Source organism: Taudactylus pleione, unplaced genomic scaffold, assembly GCF_031769625.1.
Source record: "Taudactylus pleione unplaced genomic scaffold, aTauple2 ptg000206l, whole genome shotgun sequence".
Taxonomy (NCBI): domain Eukaryota; kingdom Metazoa; phylum Chordata; class Amphibia; order Anura; family Myobatrachidae; genus Taudactylus; species Taudactylus pleione.
The window spans coordinates 1,702,830-1,725,812 of record NW_028284608.1 but is presented as its reverse complement, the minus strand read 5'-3'; the positions used below and the strand labels follow the sequence as shown (position 1 = coordinate 1,725,812).

The following is a 22,983-nucleotide window of genomic DNA, read 5'->3' as shown; positions in this document are numbered from 1 at the left end:
AAGTGGCCTGAAATTTTTCGGGCCACCCAAAGCATCTCCAGCACACCCTTGTCGCTTTTCAGAAAATTCTGCACCACCAAGTTTATTGTGTGAGCAAAACATGGGACGTGCTGGAATTTGCCCAGATGTAATGCCCGCACAATATTGGTGGCTTTGTCAGATATAACAAATCCCCAGGAGAGTCTAAGTGGGGTAAGCCACTGGGCGATGATTTCCCTCAGTTTCTCTAAGAGGTTGTCGGTGGTGTGCCTCTTACTGAAACCGGTGATACACAGCGTTGCCTGCCTTGGAACGAGCTGGCGTTTCTGAGATGCTGCAACTGGTGACGCTGCTGTTGTTGCTGCGTAAGGTGATACATCTACCCAGTGGGCTGTCACAGTCATATAGTCCTTAGTCTGCCCTGTTCCACTTGTCCACATGTCCGTGGTTAAGTGGACATTGGGTACAACCACATTTTTCAGGACACTGAGGACACTTTTTCTGACGTTTCTGTACAGTCTCGGTATCGCCTGCCTAGTGAAGTGGAATCTAGACGGGATTTGGAACCGGGGACACACTACCTCCATCAATTGTCTAAATCCCACTGCACTAATGGCGGATACCGGACGGACGTCTAACACCAACATAGCAGTCAAGGCCTCAGTTATACGTTTTGCTTCAGGATGACTGCTGTCGTACTTCATCCTCCTCACTAAGGACTGTTGGAGGTCAATTGTTTAGTAAAAGTAGTGGTGTTCCTACTTCCTCTCTGGGATGATGAACAACTCCCAGCAGCAGCAACAGCAGCAGCGGCAGCAGGAGGCGTAGCAATGCAGGATCCTCCGGAGGAATCCCAGATAGGAGAGTCAGTCATGCCAGTGACATAGCCTGCAGGACTACTTCAGATCATGGCTAAGGAGGAAATTGACGAGGAGGGAGTTGACGGTGTGGTTTGCAGGCGCTTGGATACAACAGGACAAAGGGATTTAGGTGTCCCTGGACTGCTTATGGTCTTAGCCAAAGTTTCTGAACTTGACAGTAACTTTTTATGAACGCGCTGCAGGTGACGTATAAGGGAGGATGTTCCTAGGTGGTTAACGTCCCTACCCCTACTTATTTCACCTTTACATATGGTACATATGGCAAGACAGTTGTTGTCCGGATTTGGATAGAAATATTGCCAGACCAAAGAGGTGGAATGTTTGGTCTTTTGCCCAGGCATGACCGTGATGGGCTTTTTCATCCCACAGACAACAACTGTCTCCCCCGGAGCCTGATTTAAACAAACCACATCACCATCAGAATCCTCCTCGCCAACTTCCTCCTCAGCGCCAGCTACACCAGTATCCTCATCCTGTTGTACTTCAACAGTAACATCTTCAATTTGCATATCAGCAAGTGAACTCTGGGTGCTCCTTTCAGCACTTGCAGAGGGCGTGCAAATGGTGGAAAGAGCCACCTCTTCCCGTCCAGTGCTGGGACGGTCAGGCATCGCAACCGCCACCACACTTGGACTCTCCTTGGGGATTTGTGATATCTTCTTAGAATGCACAGTTCTTCGCTGTGCTTTTGCCAACTTAACTCGTTTGATTTTTTTAGCGGGATGAGGGCTTCCATCGTCATATGAAGCTGTACCACTAGTCATGAACATAGGGATAAACCTTAGCCGTTCCTTGCCACTCCGTGTCGTAAATGGCATATTGGCAAGTTTACGTTTCTCCTCAGATGATTTAAATGTTTTTTTTAAGGTCATTTTCCAGAACTTTGTCATTTGGGATTGTATGTGCCCTCTACTATGACATTGGGCATCGGCCTTGGCAGATGACGTTGATAGCATGTTATCGTCTATGTCATGACTAGTGGCAGCAGCTTCAGCACTAGGAGGAAGTGGTTCTTGATCTTTCCCTATTTTATTTTTATCGGAGAAAGTTTGGTCCTCCATTTATGTTATATTGATATATACGTGCGGCTAAGGCGCACACAAACACAGAAAATAATTTTTTATTTTTGCTGGAGACTAGTGAACTTTGTGGGTTACACCACCCTTTGAGAGATGAGCCAGCTGGCCCTTTACTTATGGGACACAGGCGCACGCTTGGCGCTTCTCCTTTGTTGATGCACGTGCAGCCACAGTGCACACAATTCACAAACACAGAAAATATTTTTATATTTTGTTTGAGTTGCACTTTGGGGGTTACAGCACCCTTTAACAGTCAAGCCAGCCGGCCCTTTAACTATGACACAGGCGCACGCTTGGCGCTACTTTGTTGATGCACGTGCGGCTACTGCGCACACAATTCACAAACACAGAAAATATTTTTTTATTTTGTTTGGAGTGTACTTTGGGGGTTACAGCACCCTTTAATGGACAAGCCAGCCGGCCCTTTACTTATGGGACACAGGCGCACGCTTGGCGCTGCTCCTTTGTTGATGCACGTGCAGCCACAGTGCACACAATTCACAGCACAGTCCAGCCAGCCCCTATGGACTTTGAAGGAGTGGACACAGCCCCTATGGGCAACAGCAGCGCAGCGCAGCACAGCACAGCACAACACTACACTGCACTACACTACACTACACAGCCCAGCCAGCCCTAACTACCACCCTCCCTCTTCACTGTCCACAGCCGAGTGAGAAAATAGCGCCGACGCGGGTACCTTATATAGGATCCAAAACCCGCGAGACCCGGAAGGCGGGATGATGATGTTTTGCCTCGATTTCAGATCCGAGTCAGGCGGGAAAAGTCGAGCCTGACTCGGATCGGCCTCGGATCGGGGGGGTTCGGTTTTCAGAAATCCGAACCCGCTCGCCCCTAATAAACACACATATAATATATATAGATGCAAAAGTAGAAGTACAGGCAAAAAAAAAGCCACTTCAATAGCACATCACCAAACATGGTCAAACGTGATGTAGACTGCATCCCGGCGTGTGGGATGTCGACGGTCTGAGTACCGGTGCCGAAATCTGGTATGCAGTCGGAAAGCCAGCGGACCTAATCCCGACAGCTGGCTTCCCAACTGATTTATCACGGTGAGGGTTAAATGACAGGCGTCTAAATCTAAATCCTTATCGAAGTGATGCCGGGCGCCGAGCGCGGACAGCCGCGCGGGGGGGAGGGATAGGTTTAGGGCTCCCAGAGGAACTTAGGGTTACGGGCCCCCCGGGAGGTTAGGGTTAGGCTAGGGGCAGGTAGGGTTAGGGTTAGGCACCCCCAGGGGGGACTTAGGGTTAGGCACCTCCCAGGGGACTTCGGTTTAGGCGGCGGGGAAGGGGGGGTTAGGTTTGGGCACTTAGAGGGGGGATTAGGGTTGGGAATGGGGGGAAGGTTACAGTTAGGCACCCCTAAGGAGGGGTAGGGTTTGGGGGGGGAATTAGGTTAGTGAAGACTTACCTTCTGGACGATCAGGATTTTCACCCATGTCGGGCAGCCGCTGTCGGGATTCCAACTGCCGGACAGGCGTCCGGCGGTAAATCATACCGATTCCCCAAAATCCTGATAGGTCGGAATCCCGGCACCAGTATCCCGACTGCCGGCATCTCAAAGGTAAGTATCGGGGTGTTAGGGGGAGGTTAGGGTTAGGTAGTAGAGTTAGGGTTAGGCATTAGAGGGAGGGTTAGAGTTAGGTACCGGTAGGAAGTGTTAGGATTAGGGTGCGGGGAGGGGGAGGATAGGTTTAGGCACTAAGGTGGGGGAGGTTAGGTTTAGGCACTGGGGAGGGGGTGTTAGGTTTAGGGTGCGGTGAGGGGGAGGTTAGGTTTATGCACTAGGGAGTTGGGTTAGGGTTAGGTACCGGGGAGGGTGGCTTAGGGTTAGGATAAGGGGTTAGAAAAGTACTTACCATGTCTTCCTATATTGGTCAGGATTCTGGCTGTCGGATTGCCGCTGTCGGTATTCTGACCAAGTGGAAAATAATCATTGTTGAGGTCCTGAAGCTCCTAACGAACCATTTCTAAGATCCACAGCACAACAACAGTCAAAATGGCAAACACGTCCAGAATAATACAAAATACTCCTATCCAAGTCACTTTTAAAACAAGTCATGTGACACAAAACTAACTCATGTGACACAAAACACATCACCACTCTCCAAATACATGTTATATTTCACAGGAGTTGTATCACTATTGTCCAAATAAAAAGCAAGGATTTTTTCAGGACATTTTAAGTGATATATTCAAGCCATATGTTAATTTTCCATGATATGCCTGTAACACAAGCCACACCTGTGCAGATTTTGCGTTTACCTGACAATTCTGCCTGCTTGCATAACAATGTACCCTGAGTGTGGTAGGGGTATGTTTTTTCCTGGTATCTTATATCCATTTTGGACTATTGTAATATAATGTACTGTAGCTCACAGCTACAAATGTCATCTGCAAACACAAATGTACATACTTTATATATAGGTTTTTTTGCATGTAATGCTGAGGAAATGGACAATCGCCCGCTGCGAACAATAGCAGGAATTGTGTGCTTAATTACCTGTTCACTCTGCTGAAATTATTGTGCTACTATTTACCTCCATCCTAACAGAAAATATGCTGCAGTTGTCAGTGATCATTTTAATTAGCTAGAAGTGTGGAATTTATTTTATTTTTTTACTTTTATGTTTTTTATAGCAAGAATGAAATAAAGAAATAATCTTTCATCATATCTTCTGGGAGAGAAATGCTAGATAGGTTTATGCAATAGGTCAAATCAACTAGGATAAGAAATTTCATATCTTCCTCTTTTCATGGGGAAAAATATGTTTGTTTGACAGTGCCTATTAACATTAGGATTAATTAGTTGCATATTTCTTATCTTTTTCCACATAATCTTCCCTCACAGCATACAGTAGTAGAACAAGAGATTTGTCACTATTGACCTAGGATGCCCATTGACCATCGATAGTTATCAGCCATTGATGGTTTGCCACTGATGGTCGATGTACTTGCCATCGATGGTGGATGTCATTTCACTGCAGTTTTGTAGATTCGGATCAGGACCTCTGGGGTTAGCTTTGTATGTGAAAGATTGAGGCCTTGATAAAGCTCCTACTTATCTAGATCACTATTAGAAGAATAAGTTTGGGTGCTTGTGAACAAACAGATATAATATATTCTTATGCTGGGTACACACTAGATGATATGTTGTCCGTTCCGGCGCATCGTCTCGTGTGCACCCGGTATGTCGCTGATGTGCACTCCTAAGCGTCATCAGCAACATACATGCAGGGCCGACGGGGGATGTCGTTAACGAGGTCCATACTGCCGAATGCAGCATGTCCCCCTGCCGTTGCTCTGTTGCTGAAAGCGTATATACGGGTCCCGTCGCTAAAGATGTCGGGCTTGGTACATATCATCTGAGCAGGTCATGTGAGTGCAGCTGTTCAAATCTGGTTGACAGGTGCAGTCATGTGAGAAAAATCCAAAATGGCCGCACCCATGCTCCAGCGCTGTGGGAACTGACAGGAAAGTGAATGCCAGGCACACACGCAGCAGTGCCAGCACAGGTCTCAGGGATGTCAGAAATGACCAGGGCACAGAGGGCTGTGACGCGACACCGCCATACCTGGTAACTGGAGCTATGTCCCTGCTGCTGTGACAGTGGATCCAGTGGTTATCTATCATTGATGGCAGAAAGCCCAGCAATGTTTTTATTTTTCTCTCCCGGCACCTGGATCACTCCTGTTTGCTTCACCCACAAAGCCCCAACCCCTTACCTGATTGGCCCACCAGTTTCTGCCTTGAAGTCCTACCTACTGATTATGGGCCTGATTCAGACCCACTCGCGAGCGGCTGTCCGCTCGCAAGTGGGTCGATGTTATGGACTGAGCATGCGCACGACGGAGGGAGCTCCGTCGTGCGCATGCGCCAGACGCGACGAGCGAAGGAAAGTCCTTCGCTCGTTGTGTCCGATCAAAGGGGGCGTGCTGTCAATGTTGATTGACAGCATGCCCCCTTTGGTGGGCGTGCCGGGGGCGTGCCTCCCTGACGGGGGCGTTCCCACGGGAACGCCTACCGTCAGAAGCCGGCCCACTGACATCACTAGTGATGTCAGTGGGAGTGATTTTGGCTCTGATAGAGCCAAAATCACTCCGGAGCTTGCGGTTGAAAACCTCAACCGCAGGCTCCGGCTCGCAAATCGAAGGTCGCGATGGTCTCGACCATCGCGACCATCACAATGCACGCTCGTATAGCCTGTGGGTGGTGACCCACAGCTATACGAGCGTCCAGGAGGACGCTCCATGAAAATGGAGCCCGGCCCTCATTCAGAGCGTGCGCTCTGCTCAGAGCGTACGGCTCTGAATGAGGGCCTATATTCTCAAGCCTGGATGATTTAAAAGGGACAAGATTATATGGTAGCTGCTGATTGGTTGGCTGCACCAATTGTCCAGGTCAAATGTCAATGACAAGGGTTCTTCTAAAAATTCAATAGAACCATCATTAAGCATTATCTCTGTAAAAACAGCCCATTCTTCTAGTCAGGAAAAAAAGGGGGCTTGCATGAAGAGATTAGATGGAGAGGTTTGGATAAATTGGTTTTGTGCATCTTCATGCAATATTAGGAAATAAGTTGTGTGGTATCAACATCCAACTTGGCAGAGCTCCTAAAGTGTTACCATGGAAACTATTGTTCAACGCAAACAATCTAGCTTGGTGCTGAGTTGGGGGAATTGCTGCCCTTAATGTACTAAAGAACACTGGACTTTTTAGATTATTACACAGTAAAATGTCAGAGCCACTGCTGACCTGATATATGAAATCATTTGATGCCTTGTCAAAAAATTGCCATCAAAGCTTTTAAGGTCAGAAGTGCAGTGGAAGTTATTGTTGCTCAATTAGTGCAGAGCTTGAGACCTTGAAAATAACAGTATTATAGATTATATAAATATGGTTTATATAAAGAATATACTAAGGTTTGGTAATTTATGTCATTTTATTTCAATCGTCCTGTTAATGTAACGAAAACTATTTGATATGCAAGTGATTTACATTAAATATGTTACTTTTGGAGCTGACATTTTCCAGTGCATAGCATTTTAGCCTACATATCACAAATTATGGTAATACCAAATACAAAGGGATGGAATATTGTGGCTATATGAGTTTGCCCCTTATGAGTGATGCATTGTCGCCTAATGATAGAGTTCTTAGCAGGGTATTGAGACTTTTGTACCGTTGCGTAACCCAGTCTACAGTATTTGTATGTAAATGCTTTTGTGATATAAGAAGACCCTTAGGGATCTACTGTATGTGCTAAGCCTTGGAGAGAGATAAAGTGGATAAAGATAAACTACCAGCCAATCAGCTCCTAACTGTCACTTTACAGGCTGTTTTTTGAAAAATGACAATTAGGAGCTGATTGGTTGGCACTTTATCTCCATCCACTTTATCTCTCTTCAAGGCTTAGTAACTAGACTCCTTATTGCATTTTTATAGTAGTGTCTAAGTCACCTTAAAAGTTATGGAGCTGTCAGAAAAGTGGTCTCACTTAGACAGAATGGGTGTGGTTGAGTAGATCAGGGTGGGGTTGTGAGATTAGTGATGGCAATCTGAAGGGCAGCATCACATTTTGATGTCACTGTTATATGATTTGCAATAGGATGGACTTCGGAAGCCTGCTACTGAATGATAGATGAGCTTCCACCACCCAGCCTTGAGATGTGATGGTAACTAACCATTGCATCAACAGAATTCAACGAATAAACCACTTGCACATGCACCAAAAAAGGTATTGTTTCACCGATTGATGGACATCCATTCTCTGTGAAAAGCTAGGCAGCCAACCAATCAGGGAATTGGGCAGACCTTAGTGGCACATTGGCATACGGGGCTAAGCTCCAATCTCTCTCCATCAGGACAAAAAACCCTAACATCGCTGCCCTTGTGCCACTGATTGCAGAGTACCATTGGATCTCCACCGTTAATGGCAATTGACCATTGACCAACACTGGTAAACCATCTATGGGTGCTAACTAACGAGTATCCATCACGAGTTAGCTTATTAACCATTCAATGTTCTAAGCAACACTAATGGTATGCTGGTGCACATGTGCAATGGACAGACATAGTTTGCACACACGCAACAGAGCACTAGTACGGACATAGTTTCTCAGTTTTTGGAGTATGCAGGACAGTCAGCAACAAAACAAAATAAGCATCTCATATACGATGGCCACTGAAGACCTAGGGTGGTAACCATCGATTTTTACATAATCAAACCATCAGGTTGGAAACATCTATGTTTAACAACGATGGTCATTCCTACCTGAGACAAGGCCGGGACTAAATTTCGCTTGCTTTTTTATAATGAAATTTAAGAGGCTATGCTTTATTATAGGGGTGGGGGAGGGCACATCAAACATCAACCCTGAAACATCAGTGTCAATGCTCCATTCCTACTATGTATATATTGTCGGTAGTTTATAAAAAAATAGCAATAAGAGTAACTATAAGAGTAATTGCACATCTTGTATTTTCTTTGCATAACACAAAAACTATTCTGTGCATTTATCAGAAATAAACTTACTCTGACTAAGCCTAATGGTGTTTTGTGGTAATTGATTATAGGTCAGTTTGCCAGTGCTCTGTAGGTAGCAGTCTAGATTGCTTTTAATTCACAGCTGCAGTCAAGTAAATAAAGTACATTATCTGCAATTTCGAATAAGGAAATGTTTTCTTATTAAAGTGCTGTTCTTCAGAGACCATTCAAGAAATCCATTTTTAATGAGACCTCACTGGTTTCACGGTACAATCGGGGTCATGCTGTAGCAGTATATACAAAAATAATGAGGAACAAGAAAACTATTTAAAAGACAAATACAGGGACTGATATATATTGTTATCGATAGATAAAACAGGACAATAACAAGAATTCAGAGATTACGGACAGTGATTTTACTACGAGTGCTTCCACCGGGAAGGTGCATTAAACTGACTTTGTCTTCGTATACTGGGCTGATCAAATCTTCAGTGACATATGAAGCTGCCGCTCTCCCACAGAAGGGTGCAGACATGCTGAATTGGCTTTTCATTCGGTTTCTAAAGGAAAATACCATTAGCTCAGAAGATTTAGCCTTCAATACTTAAAGAAGGCGTGATACATACAAACTGTTAACCTTCTTAAAAGCTTTTTCCAATCTTTCTAAGCCCTGGAGAAGCTGCTTTTACTCAGGCTCGGTCATTCACAGTAAAATGATTCCTTTGACTGGCCTATAATTATAGTGTGCGGTAAGGAGGTATTTCAGACGTAAACCTTTTGACTCGCCAGGGTGATTTTGGTCAAATTAAGCCTGACCATCCTAATTTTTTAATGAAAAAGTAGCGATGCACCATTGTTTTCGTCAGTTCTGCTTAATGTCAGCAAAAATGATCCGGCGTTAATAGCCATTTTTAACATTATATAAAGGATTATACTACCAGTTAATCAATGTACTAAAGGGCTTATTATTTACAATAGGTTTCACGTATTTAACACTATGGGCTAGTGAACAAAGGAAAAACTAAGAAAGATTGTGACAGAATATGGAGACTTCTTTGTAATGGTAAATGCAGTTGCGTAGCTAAGGGGAGCAAGGGCATCGAATACCCCCTCTACAATAAAACTTGACCAGACTTGCCTTCAAGGGTATAGCAGCAGAGCCGACCGCATCATCCATTACAAGGGGCGTGGCCTGAACAGGGGGGGGGGGATACGGACACATTAGTACAGCCCTGACTCCTGCCTGTCTGCACTAGGAATGGCCATCGGTGGTTTTCAGTCAATGGTCACCATCGATGGTGCCACATCAAAGGTTTGCACCACTCGATGGCCACCGCTGCACAGGCCGTGGGCCAATCAAAAACGGGGGGCTTAGCAGACTGTCAGGGGGTGCTGGCTAAGTTCTGTGTTGGAAGCAGAGAAAAAAACTCATCTGGCTCTACTTGATGGAGGAAAGCCATTGGCTTTCTGCCATCGATTGCAAAACCATCGGCCATCTGGTAGTAAACCATTGATATTTGCTAACTATCAGTGGTCGATAGCCATCCCTAGTTACACAGTGGAAGATAGGAGGTGTTATCTGCTGCAAGGTGATCACTACCCAGCCTGCATAGTAATGTATGAGGGAGGGGAAACTTTATATTGTGTGCCCCAATCTGTGAGTGTTTCTGTGCACATGTGAGAGCCTGTACATGTGTGAGAGCCACCTATGAGTGTGACTCTGCATGTGTGAGAGCATGTTGTGAGCGGTGTATCCAGAGCAAAATTAAGGGGGGAAGTAAGACCAGTAGAAGATGGTGCATCCACTGTTTGCAGCAATTAAATGGTTCTGGAGAGCATGAACATTCACACTATGATGCTTTCACACCACAAGGCATGATGTAGCCATGCCCCCCAATGGCACATATTTTTACCCTTTACTCCCCCTCACTGCAAAACCTGGCTACATCACTGTGTAAATAGAGATAGGTTTCTGCTTTTGTAGCACATTTTTTGCTTTAGTGGCTAGTATAACTGTCTCACAGCACTGAGGTCTTGGTTCCCATTCTCACCAAGGCCTTAACTGTGTGGAGTTTGTATGTTCTCCATTTCTTTGTGTGAATATTCTCCCACAAATCAAAAAACAAAAACATACTGGTAGAGTAATTGGATTCCAGCAAAATTTAACCCTTTATGTGTGTGTGTACATCATGTGTTGGAGAATGTAGATTGTAAGCTTCACTGGGGCAGGGACAGGTGTGAATAACAAAACATAATGACTGAATTGGTGGCGAATATATGCGGGCCCTATATAAATAACAATGAATAAATAAGTTAATATGTATTTCATATAAGACGGAAAAAGAAAAAAAAAATATATATATATACTGTATATATATATATATATATATATATATATATGTCTTGGCATATTTAAATTGTTATAGGCAATAAATACTTGTATTGCTTTAGAGTAGCTTTGTTAATACTGTATATACAATTAGCTACTTGCTGTTTTGTTTCATCCATTTATTAGCCTGATGCATCTAAAAGGTGTTACGAACAAATATTATGAATATACAGTATGGAAAATGCTGGTGGCATAGTACCTAGAGGGATACATTGCTAAAATGATTTCTTTTTAAATTATAATAATATAATTGTATTCAACATCTGCACAATGACTTTCTTGCACTATATCCTCTTCTGCCAAAGTACAATATATATTCCATCGCTGTGCTCAGATTATTAACATATGCAAATCTTAAAAAAAAAACAAAAAACTGAATACATTTTAAGTGCTTGCTAAGCTGCAGGACTCATATTTTGTTTAAATTTTATTTTTAATGAGCTCATGCATAAAAATAATGAGTTGATTGCAATGTGAAGTGATAGTTGAAAGTACAGTTCATTCCATTTATGCACAGTGATCTATCTGTGGGATATGTGTTTTAGCTACCTAATACAATTGGCAATGCTTTTAACATGACTTGTCATTCATTAAAAAGAATGTTGTTATGTTGTTCAAAAGCATTTTTCTTTGAAAAGGTAATGCAATTAAATGACTGAAATTAACTCAACTGTAATACATTCAATTATATATGCATTTTTTCTTTGTTTTTCAGGAAAAGAAGAATACATTGCCACATTTAAAGGGTCTGAATATTTCTGCTATGACCTCTCACAAAATCCCATACAGAGCAGCAGTGATGAAATTACGTTGTCATTTAAAACCCTTCAGAGGAACGGACTGATGCTTCACACAGGAAAATCGGCAGACTACGTGAATCTTGCGCTGAAAAATGGAGCCGTCTCTTTGGTCATTAATTTGGGGTCAGGGGCCTTTGAGGCCCTGGTGGAGCCAGTGAATGGAAAATTTAATGACAATAACTGGCATGATGTGAAAGTAACAAGAAATCTGCGTCAGGTAACAGTAAAATGGACGGAAAAGTGATTAATTTTATGTTCGGTATAGCTAAGTAACAATATACATAAGACTATTTATACTAATTTTTACAATTTTATCCCGACAAACTTGAGCAGGGGCAGACCTAGAAAAGATCAGGGGCTACTACAGAAATAATTTTTACATTTATTTCCAATAGACAACAATAAATTAACAGTAATTATAATTAGAAATATTATGTATATATGATAGCAAGTTTGGCTGCCATTACACAATCTGTCCAGGAACTCTCCTTTGACCATACGTTTGTCTTGTACTTACCACTTCTTTTGTACACTTTAATACATTTTCCAAAAGAATGCGATCATGTGCAAGGTATGTTTCTTCAATGCATACACATGGACGGACAGATAAAGCAGGTGAGAGCAATATAAACATTTTGTTTTTGCCTTTGGCAAAACATACTCTAGGTAAAAATTGCTACTTAAGTGACAAATTTCAACATATTTTAAAATAAAAACTTTTGTAAAATTAAATATTATTAAAGGTTGCAGTGTTATGATTTTATTTAGCATTTTGTTTTTGTGTTTCTTCTCTTTTGGTATTTTCAGGTTTACATTATATATTTTTTGTAGCCTGAAGATATTACTGTTGCTATAGCTGTTAAAAAAGGAGTTTAATTAATGGAAAAAAAATCCTGTATAACTAGCATGCTGAAGGGGAGGAGCATGACAGCAAACCAATGAATGTCAAATGAATTGCAACATTCAATTATATTTAATATTACACAACATGATAGTTTTCCTAAATGTAAGCAAATGTTAAAAATGTATACATTTATTAAAAATAATATTATTTAATTAGCATTTATTTTAATTCCTCTTATTTTGAAACAGTATATTAAGTAATATATTTCCCTGAAAACACATATACTTAAAATCTCACATATTTTTAAAACATATTATAGACAATAGTCTACAGAAAATAACACATATATTAATAGCAATTAAAAGGTGTTTATATTACTATAATAAACAGATGTCTAGTATATAATTTGAAAGCACACATTTTCACTATTAAAACTATATATTATAATGTGATATAATGTGTTATAAAATAGTTGTAATTAGGCAATTACTAATTGTAATTTTGATTTTGTAGATTATCTAAAAGTATAAATAATATACATAAACAATGTTGGCATAAATCTGTCAAATATACTGTACATACTGCACAACAGCTAGAGCATACAATTACTAATTATTTCCAGTATTTTTCAGCATTGAAATAACTTTGATGTACATTGTTTTCCACTGCCTCAATAAAATACTATATTAGAAAACAAAATAAACCAAAGTATACAAAAGCATAACAAAACAACTTTAAGATGATTTGTTTTGTTTGCTAAATTCAAAGAAATGTATTCATTTGAAGGGCATAAATGTCCATACTATATTAATTTATATCAGAGCACATTTTTAATTGTATTTTCATATAAATAATATAGTCTCATTATGAAAGAATTATGAATAAATTAAACTTTTTAATTGTATTGTATTCTGTGTAATGATATTTTTATTGTGTAGTTTTATTTTACAGTTATCAAAACTGTTCAATTACACATTTGAATAACTATGGTTTTGATTTTTCCTTAGCGAGTAATTAATATACTTCCTTTTCATGTGATAGGATTTACATGTTAACTGTATATTTAATTTGTTCAAAGTAACTAACACAAATGTAGCCACTAACAAAGTTTCACTCTTCACAAAACTCTAAACAAAGATAACATTAATGAAAATGTGGATTTTTTTGTGGATCTATTGTTTAAAAAAAATTAAATAAGAAACACACATATTTATCTCTTTAAAAAAATAAAATAAAAAACATATATTCACTTTTTTTTGCTTAGTGGTATAAAAAAAGAAAGAGAAAATTGCATTCAGTAATTCCCCAGTTGTCAGCAGGATGCCATTTTCTTGTCTGTTATCGTTGCTGGCATCAGATGGATCGATATTTTAGCAGTACACCCTGCCTGCCAGCTTAGGTTCTCTACTAGTCCCAGTGGTTTTGATAATTCATGAACGATACAAATCATCCCTTTCCTTACACAAAGTAAAAGAGCAGGATTGGACCCTGCTGTGAAGGAAAGATCATTATACATAGCTTTTCATTTCTTTGTGAAAACACTAGTAAGAAAACTTATTTTACAGATAATTAATGTAGTATATTGATCAACATTTTGATTAGGATACCGTTTTCTTATCGAATTTTTGATTTATAAGATAATCTTGGTAGTTTAGCTTTTTTTCTCTAAAACAAAATGAACAATATGGCATTCATAAATAAAATATGAGCCAACAAGCAGAATTCATTAAGCATAAATATGAATATGCAGCCATGTATGTTTCCAAGTTTAATGAAATTTGCTTTCATATGTGTCCGTTCTTAAATTGATTACGCTTCATGGCCCATATTTCAGTTTCAGATAGAATATGATATTGCTATATCCAGTTTATATACATATATAAATATTGTTGTAGCTACAGAACCATGGTCGCCTATTTCTGTTCTAAAGCAACCAGCTAAGGCACAGAGAAGGAAGGTTGTATCCACAACCCACCAGTTCAAGAGTCCTGGCTAATATAAATAATACACTCATTACAAAGTTAAAACTTTGATCAATATACTAAGGGAATTGAAACATTGTTTTATAAAAGATATAAAAAAACAAAGCAGAAATGCAGAATAAGGGATAGTCCTATCAATAACATTTATTGCATTATAAAGTATACATTATTTATTGACAAAGAAAACCGTTATGTACACAGCGCACACACATATCTTAGCAAAAATCAAGAGCATGAATTATTTAGTAAGCACTGTGTTCCTGAGATGAGCCAATCATATTACGCTCTCCTTACTTCCTATTCTGAAACTGGAAGCAGGACTCACAGAGTAGTTAAACATTTATTACATGTATTTAAAGTAATGGGTAAAAGTCAAATATTAAAGATCAGAAACTGCATTTATTACACTTTTTTATCTAATTCCATCTCAGTAGTCTAAGGGGGATAATTTCTAAATATCGATTTTAATTGATTTTGATCAATTTAAAATTGATGAAAATCAATCATATTTGATGTTGTGTTTCTGGTGCTAAATCCCACATTTACTAATACTTACAATAACAACTTCAAAAAGTGTCTGTTAGTAAATGTGGGATTTAGCCCTAGAACACAACATCAATGTTGATCAATTTTCATTGATTTTCATTGATTTTCATTGATCTAAAATAGATCAAAATTGATTAAATTCAACCTTTAGTAAATATACCCCAAAGAGTCCAAAAATTGTATTTTACTTGGCAAGCCAGTAAATGCCCACTTTCTAGATTTGCCTTTGCTCACGCAGTCAGTTAAAATAATAGAAACATAATTGATATAATAACAACACTAAAGCATAAATATTAAGTAGAACCTACTTGGTGCATGTTTAACAAGGCAGTTGCAGAAACCCATTCAACTCATTTTCTGTGTCAGGTTCTTCTTTGCTTTGTTTCATTGCAGTAATCTGTGACTCCAAAAGCCCATCAGTATGACCGAAAGACGTTTTGGAGTTCAGGAGGATTCCTTGAGAGCTGTAAATTCAGTAATAGGGGATTCTAAACTAATTTCTGAAATTTGTCCAAAAATAAATAAATAAAAGAAGGAAAGAAAAATGAAAGATAGAAAAATAAAGCCAAAGTTTCAGAAAATATTGTTGAGGAAACAGCCACTTTGATTCCTTAGCCATTTTTGATGTCTGTCAGATGTATTCAGCTTAAATACCCCCAAAAAATAAATACCTGGGGGGGAGGGGTGTCGACCATGTGTCCGTTTTTGTTCAGTACAGAGCTGATAAGTTATGAAATATATTTGCAGGACAAATACTATTGTGGTGGCCTCGGTGGAGGCCTACTTGTTAGTCTGCTTTTTTTTCTTGTAAAATTTTTTTGGCCTTTTTTTTCTATGTTACTAACATGCTTAATAACTAACATGTCACTCATGGAATGTGTCATTCTACTAACCGTTACCTGAATCAAAAAAAATGTACTAACATGGTAGTGACCATCTTATTTTTTTAAGTAACAATCGTTATTATGTTCACAGTTTTTAATTTCCTTTCTCCCCCCTTCTCCACAAAGCACTCAGGCATTGGACACGCTATGGTAAACAAACTACATTGTTCGGTAGATATCATTCTAATTGTTTCTTATTTTGGGTTTGCCGTGTGTTTTTCTTTCTTTCTTTTAACTGTAGACATCATTACAAAAGAGGAACTGCGGTTGGTACTCTTCTGCTTTCTTTCAACTCCTTCTTTTCATCTGTTGTTGACCTCCTAAGTTCTACCTGTTCCTATCAAGTTTTTTTTATTTTTTATTTTATTTGTTTTACTCACACATAGGGGCATCATTAACTTTACTACCGTTTGCATCAAGCTGTAATTAACAGAAACAAGGCTAACCTTGGCTGGCCCAAGTGGCTACTGGCTCGGCCACAATCTAACTATCCATAATGCATGGCATGAATGCTTGAAGTGTAATGTTATGGTACATCCATACATCTTTCTCCATCATGAGCAGTCTGTTTACTTACTTTTTCCCCTTTGTCTTTTGTTCATGATCTGTAGTGTGTTTCTGCATGTGCACACTAGAGTGCGCTATTCACATTAGTTCATTTGCGTTTCTTTTGTGGTTTTTATTTTTATTTTTTTACGTTTGCACGTTTTTTTTTGCTGCTGCTCATTTGTTATCCAGTGCAAATAGTGGTGGTGCTTAATACCGCTTGCTTCATTTATGTCTCCCTCCCCTAACGCATGTTTTAACTAGTCAATGACAGACTACTAAACTTACTAATACGTACAACAGCTGAACTAACCTAGAAAGCATTTTACTAACACCATTTTTGTGTCTGCTAAATAACTGTTCAGTTGCTGTAGGGACAATACTGACACTAGCTCATTAATCAGACAACAGCTGAAATACCGTAGTTTAGATCCTTATAGGGGAAGACGAATTTTAGAATCCAAGACCAAACTTCAAACAGACATGAAAATGGATTTTCAAACTAGGTTTCAAATCAGGCACATCCCAGAACTGCAGTATTTAGGTCTGAGTATAGCGTGTCCTTTCCCTGTGCTTTGTTATGTAGGTAACAATTTCAGTGGATGGGATTCTCACTACAACAGGATATACTCAAGAAGACTACACCATGCTGGGTTCAGATGACTTTTTCTATGTCGGAGGCAGCCCCAGCACAGCTGACCTTCCTGGGTCACCAGTCAGTAACAACTTTATGGGCTGTCTAAAGGAGGTAAGTTTAAATTTTTTCCATTATGTTGCTATAGTTATGTGTCAGCAAGTTGGTTTGGTGCAGTGTTGCACAGTGTTTTGAGATGATTAACCAGCCATATTACTTTTTTCTACTAATATACAATAGAACTATTTTAAAACTGCATCTGAATACAATTTTTTTTAATTGCAATTCATACTCGATCTCAATCAATTCTGTTTTAAGAGCAAATTACAATGTTATCATATTTCCTAATACAATACTACAGAATTAATAACAAGTCTTAGAATTTTATTTTCAATGTTCTTTCTTTGAAAAGCTAGTGTGCTCGCAAACGAAATGCATTGACCAATGTTTTTTTTTTTTTTTTAAAAACAGAGCAGCCATCCCTGATTTTTGCAATAACACATTATCAATGTTAAATGCATAACTTAGAAATGTTTTTTCATTAAAGCACAAAAAGTTTGGAAATAAAGACATCATATGTACAGATGTGTATTAAATGTCGGTGCATCCCCTCTACTTTGTGATAGTGAGTAAACAGGAGCATATTGTGAACTTAAAGTGGCCCTGGAAACAAATTTCTGAGAATAGCCTAATTTATTCTATATCTATAATACTTAGAAATTAGAACATCTTTTTATTTGTTTGATTGCGGTAAACTCCGCAACCACTGAACCGATTGTGATGCAGTTTTCACCATTGTGTAGGTATTTTTCAAAGGCAGGTTTTAGGCTAGGGATCACCACGATTGGCCATCAGGGGGCTTTGGGCGGTGTTCCACAGGGAGGGATCCCCTGCACGGCTCACGGCAAGTCTAAATAATTTTCAGCCCTATGCTCTGAAGAGGAGCTAATGCTGTGAGCAGTGAGAGGAGCACAGAGACTGCAGTACAGAGGGCAGTAGCCACCTGTGGAGACCCATTACATAATCGCTGCTGTACCTACAGTTCATGGACCCATTATGTGCAGTGATTGGTGGAGTTCCCTCTCATCTGGGGAGCCTGTAGCACTATGCTCAGTGATAAGCATACCGGAGGGCAGTCACTGAAGAGAACAGAGGAGCCGGCTCAGTACCTAGAGGTGGGTCCTGTGCAGGAGGCGTGGCTCAGTACAAGGGAGCTGGTGTCCAAGTGCCAGCCCACTGAGGGAGGGAGCCGGCTGCCTAGCGAGAGTAGGATCACGACTTCTGCCTGAGCAGGGCCGGTTACTGCAGCTAGTATACTATAAGTGGTACCAATTCAACTGTGGTTGTGGCCAATACAAAAGTAGATGGGGTCACAATGAATTTTACCTAGCAGTGTAGAAGAAAAAAATTAGATGACATTAAGCTAAATATAACAGCCTTCGAGTTACAAGAAGTGTTGAGATTTCTGCAACCTGGTCATGAGATTTAAAGCAATTTTCTAGGCAAAGCCAGGATGCCTCTTTAAATCTCACTGCTAAATTGTCAAAATAATATTTGTCTCATTAATTCTGCCCTGTACCTAAAACTTAGTGTATTCTAGTCTCATAGAATAAGGAAAGCAGCACTGTAACAGTGTTTTTCTGTGCCCTGTGCCCTGTGCCAGCCACGCCCCCTGAGCACATGATGTCATGATGATTCTGTCTGCAGGGTGCTGTTCCAGGCAATATGCTAGCCAGGTACAGGGACCGTAGGTGAGCAGAGGTGCCGCCCACTGGGCTCTGCCCTTTGTGCAGCGGCACTGCTCGCACATATCTAGTTACGGCCCTGACAGAAAGCATACTAGTGACCGGCATGCAATACAGAGGGAATGCTTATAGCCACCGTACACCACAGAAAGCATCCTACTGACCATCATACAATTCAGAGAGCATCCTAGTGACCACAATACAATACAGAAAGCATCCTAGTTACTTCCAAACAATACAGAGAACGGGTAATGCCAGGCCAGCCTCTCTGTCCAATGCTGCACAGTAAAGTCCCTACTCTGCTCTTCTGAGAGCCAAGCACGTTCCACCCCTGCAGCTGCCAAACTGTGAAATGAGATCATACTAAGCCTAGGGATGCCCACTGCTTCCTACCACATCATCCGACAGTGTGCAACAGCATAAACATCTGCAACATCGACGCAGATCAGCCAGCCAAAAGCCTTCTGAGTAAGTCTAAGCTGCCGCAGACACAGCAGGTCTCCAGACACGCGGAGAGCTCTCATGCTGCAAGTGAGAACGCACTGACTAATTTATGCATGCTCAGAAAACAGTATTTAAAGGGTCCTGACATGCCTGAGTTTCTTTAGCCACCCCTCGTTACCTCCCCCAAACGCTGATTACCTGTCCCTCACTTTGTGAATGAATCCTCTGTGCAAGCGCAATCACAAAACAAACGCTGCTCGTGCGCACTGGCTAACAATCGCTCAATCTGCGTAAACATCAGCATTTGACTATAAAACTGAATCAGACTCACAGTTTCTTTTTTGTTTCATAATATCCATATTGGTAAAGTCAGTGATAAGTAACTAAACATTTTGGATACTTTACACACTGTAGTTTGCCAGAAGTAGGCACCTGGCTGGGCTTTGACCAACTGACTTCAACTTAAATTGTAAAAATTTCATACAATTGTATATAAAAAAAAGCAAAACAAAAAACAATTCAAGCTGCATGCAATGATACATATATACATTAAACATGTTATTAATAAAATTGGGGACCAATTATATACACATAGCAAAATATACTCACTCTATTCAGTGGCGTAACTTCATCCCAGACACCCGGAGGCAAGTTATAATTTGGTACTCGTCCCCCCTCTTCAAGGCCTCTGACACTGTAATGTTGCATTTCGCAAGCAGGTACACCCAGATATAGGCATGCCTCATTTTAATCAGCAGGAGCTGGTTGTGCATTCTATTCACATCGCTGTGCGAATAAGACACATTTGAAGGGAAAAATTAGCACAAAAAGATGCTCGGTGCTACCAGGTCACAATGTGCTGAGGATAGATGTATGTGGACACATCTGTATGCATTAGTCACAGATAAAATAGTGACCTGTATGGTGCAATTAGCATGAGGCTCAGAGTCCTCCTGATGGAGGTGAAAAACACCTGATGTGGATGGGAAGCCCTCCTGATACCCCTGACTTTGAGGACAGAGTTTAAGTCAAAGTACTGTAAGACTGCCACTGTGGTGGGACTACAAATCACAAAATCCTCAGTGTACTGCCGACTGCCTCACATGCCAGGAAGTTGCTCCACCAAAGATCTGCCCCCAAGACTAAGTCGCTGGTGCTTCAGGCCCCCGACTCCCATGCCCTCTTACCCGCAGCTCCCGTTCTATGCATCCTTGTTGACATCCAGCCGCGCTTATTCTCGGGCCAGCCACTCAGGACTCTGCTGCATGGGTCTGCGGCTATGGCGGAGTGGTACGGAGAGTTGTGGGTGATGCCAGAACTACTGCACGGGTCCACGGCTAGGGCTGTCCCCTATGAGGAATGGGGCGGGAAGTTGTTGGTGAAGGGATGCGCCGGGACTGCTGCACTGGTCCGAGCCGAGGCTAGTGCTGCCGCCAGGGAGAAGTGAGGCAGAGAGTTGTGGGTAAGGAGGTGCCTGACGTGTCGCAGCTGATGGTCTGACACGGAGTACGCCACTAGTGTATGGTGGCTTCTCAGGTATCGGGAAGAGGTGCCATGTATTGGGTGGATGTGACGGTACACTCTGGGTACATAGTTATAGCCCTAAATGGGGTGCATATATATGGAGGAGGTGCCCCTTCAGTGCTGGAACCTGGCGGCAGGCATCTCCATTGTCTCCTATAGTTCTGCCCCTGACTCTATTCTCCTGCATTTCACATAGGAAAAAAGCAAACTTATTTAAAACAATGACTTAAAAATACCGAATTGTCCTGCATCAAAGCCATGCCTGCAAGCAATGACTTTTCAGTAGAATTGTTTTAAAATATTCTATATATAGGTACCGTATGAATCATTTGCTGTAGGTATGGTATCTAGAGAGTGACACATTTATGGACAGCATTTGGTAAGATAGTTTGATGTTCATTTTCCTGCTATTTTAGACACATGGATGAATCACTCTCAAAATACATTATGAGTTTAAGGCACATGTTCTGAAACTATAGGACTGACTCAGAGATGGATGCAGAGTCAATGGATGTTTGTGCAGTTGAGCGTTTTTTTGTTACTGTGCATACGCAAAGAGTCTAGGAAACCCTTAGTGTGAACGTGTGAACCTATGTGTGCAATGGCGTACAGGGTAGGTACGGGGAGATGGCACTTATGGTCCATGAGTGCAGGGCCGGCTCCAGAAGAACCCCATCCTCCTCCCACGAACATGGCGTTATTGATATGAGCTCAGCGGGAAGGAGTGGGGGAGGGAAGGGGCGGAGGAGGAGGGAAGTGTTGACATTGCAGCAGAGGACACACTGCCGCCCTGATATGGCACTGAGTGCCGACAAACTTAGCACCAGCCCTGCATGGGTGTTTGAAGGTGGAGACTGGGAGGTGACCTAAAGTGGATGCAAATAGAGGCCATTTCGTGGGCGTGTTATGGAAGTCTCATGGTCGTGTACATGCATGCGGCTGCATTCTCTTTCGCAGCACCGCAGATGCACTGCCCATATTTTGAGAATGTTAAAAGGAGGACTCTGCGCTCAGGGGCACCAAGAGTGGGGGGGGCGGGTACTAATTACCCGGGTCCAGGCTTGCTGGAGGGGCCTGGCGGAGGCTTGGGTCCGATGCCACCCCCCCTCCTCCCTGTCAGCTGAGCAGCCCAGCACATGCTGCTGTGTGCTGGGCTGCAAAGTGAGACCACTTGCTGCTGCAGCAGCAGCCCCCTCTGCCTGTGGGGGGAGCGATCAATCTGATCGTGCCCACCCCCTGGATATGCACTGGGCTGAGGGGCTCACTGCGCCCCCATCCCCAGCACGTTTTTAAATTTTGTTTCTTAAGGGGCCATGGCTATGCCTCCCGTGATTAGGTTACGCCCCCTTCACACAGGCCCTGCTCTTGGCAGCCCTATCTGCGCTAGACAGGGGTTGCTCGAGGTTGCAATTTTCCGACAGATGGTTCGTCCATCGTGGAGTGGTCGGAACGACCAACGTCCTTGAACATTGTACAGATACGTAGATTGGGCTTCACAGGGTTAGTCCGTCGCACGTTACTGCACAAGGGGAATGCTTAAGTTGGCATTTGCATATTTTCGCACATGCAAATCTGTAAGAAATCGCAACGGCACATGAAATGCGTTTCCCTCTGAATCAGGCCCTGCATCACAGCACCAGTTAAAGTTGCTCTATGTTAAAGAGCTAATTAAATTATCTCCCAGCATTCATGGTCACAATTTAATAGGTCTGCAGATCGTCATTTCCATGTGACATCTTTGCCTCCCTGATTAAGAGAATGTGATATATGCGATAGAGCTAGGATTCACTATAATGTGACATCACATACAGCTCATCACAATGTATCTGGGAGACAGGAAAGTCACATGGAAACAGTGGTCTGCCAACATAAAAAATAATTACCATGTATGCTGAGAGCAGGGAATGCAGTTTATATCCACTGTTTGATTAAGGCTGGTATACTGGCTGAGAAAGCACATACTGTAAGTACACATGTAATGGTATATTACCAGCAGCGCTGAAAGGGTAAATAGTAAAAAGAAACTTGAATAAGTGCAGGTTAGAACAGAAATATCACTCCAATTAGGTTGAAGTTAGCGGTATGGAATTTATATTTAAACCACAATAAGTAGTCATAAAAACTGTGTTAGAAAAAAACTTTGTTTTCTTATTTTAGTTCTAAATAATACAGTCCTGGTACAGATAGGTGCATTTA

The 22,983-nt window shown here is 41.4% G+C and overlaps 1 protein-coding gene across 15 annotated transcripts in view; it reads left to right on the top strand.

The window, feature by feature from the left end:
* NRXN1 (neurexin 1) overlaps window positions 1–22,983 on the top strand; it is a 1,439,010-nt gene that overhangs the window by 499,117 nt on the left and 916,910 nt on the right. For 10 of the 15 annotated variants that reach the window (XM_088477984.1, XM_088477983.1, XM_088477986.1 and 7 more), the window contains exons 2-4: window positions 11,554–11,855; window positions 16,021–16,065; window positions 17,027–17,188. In XM_088477984.1, the coding sequence (XP_088334110.1) occupies window positions 11,554–11,855; window positions 16,021–16,065; window positions 17,027–17,188 (509 nt within the window). The remainder of the gene's footprint in view (window positions 1–11,553; window positions 11,856–16,020; window positions 16,066–17,026; window positions 17,189–22,983) is intronic. The other 5 variants (XM_088477988.1, XM_088477987.1, XM_088477980.1 and 2 more) reach the window with 2 other exon arrangements.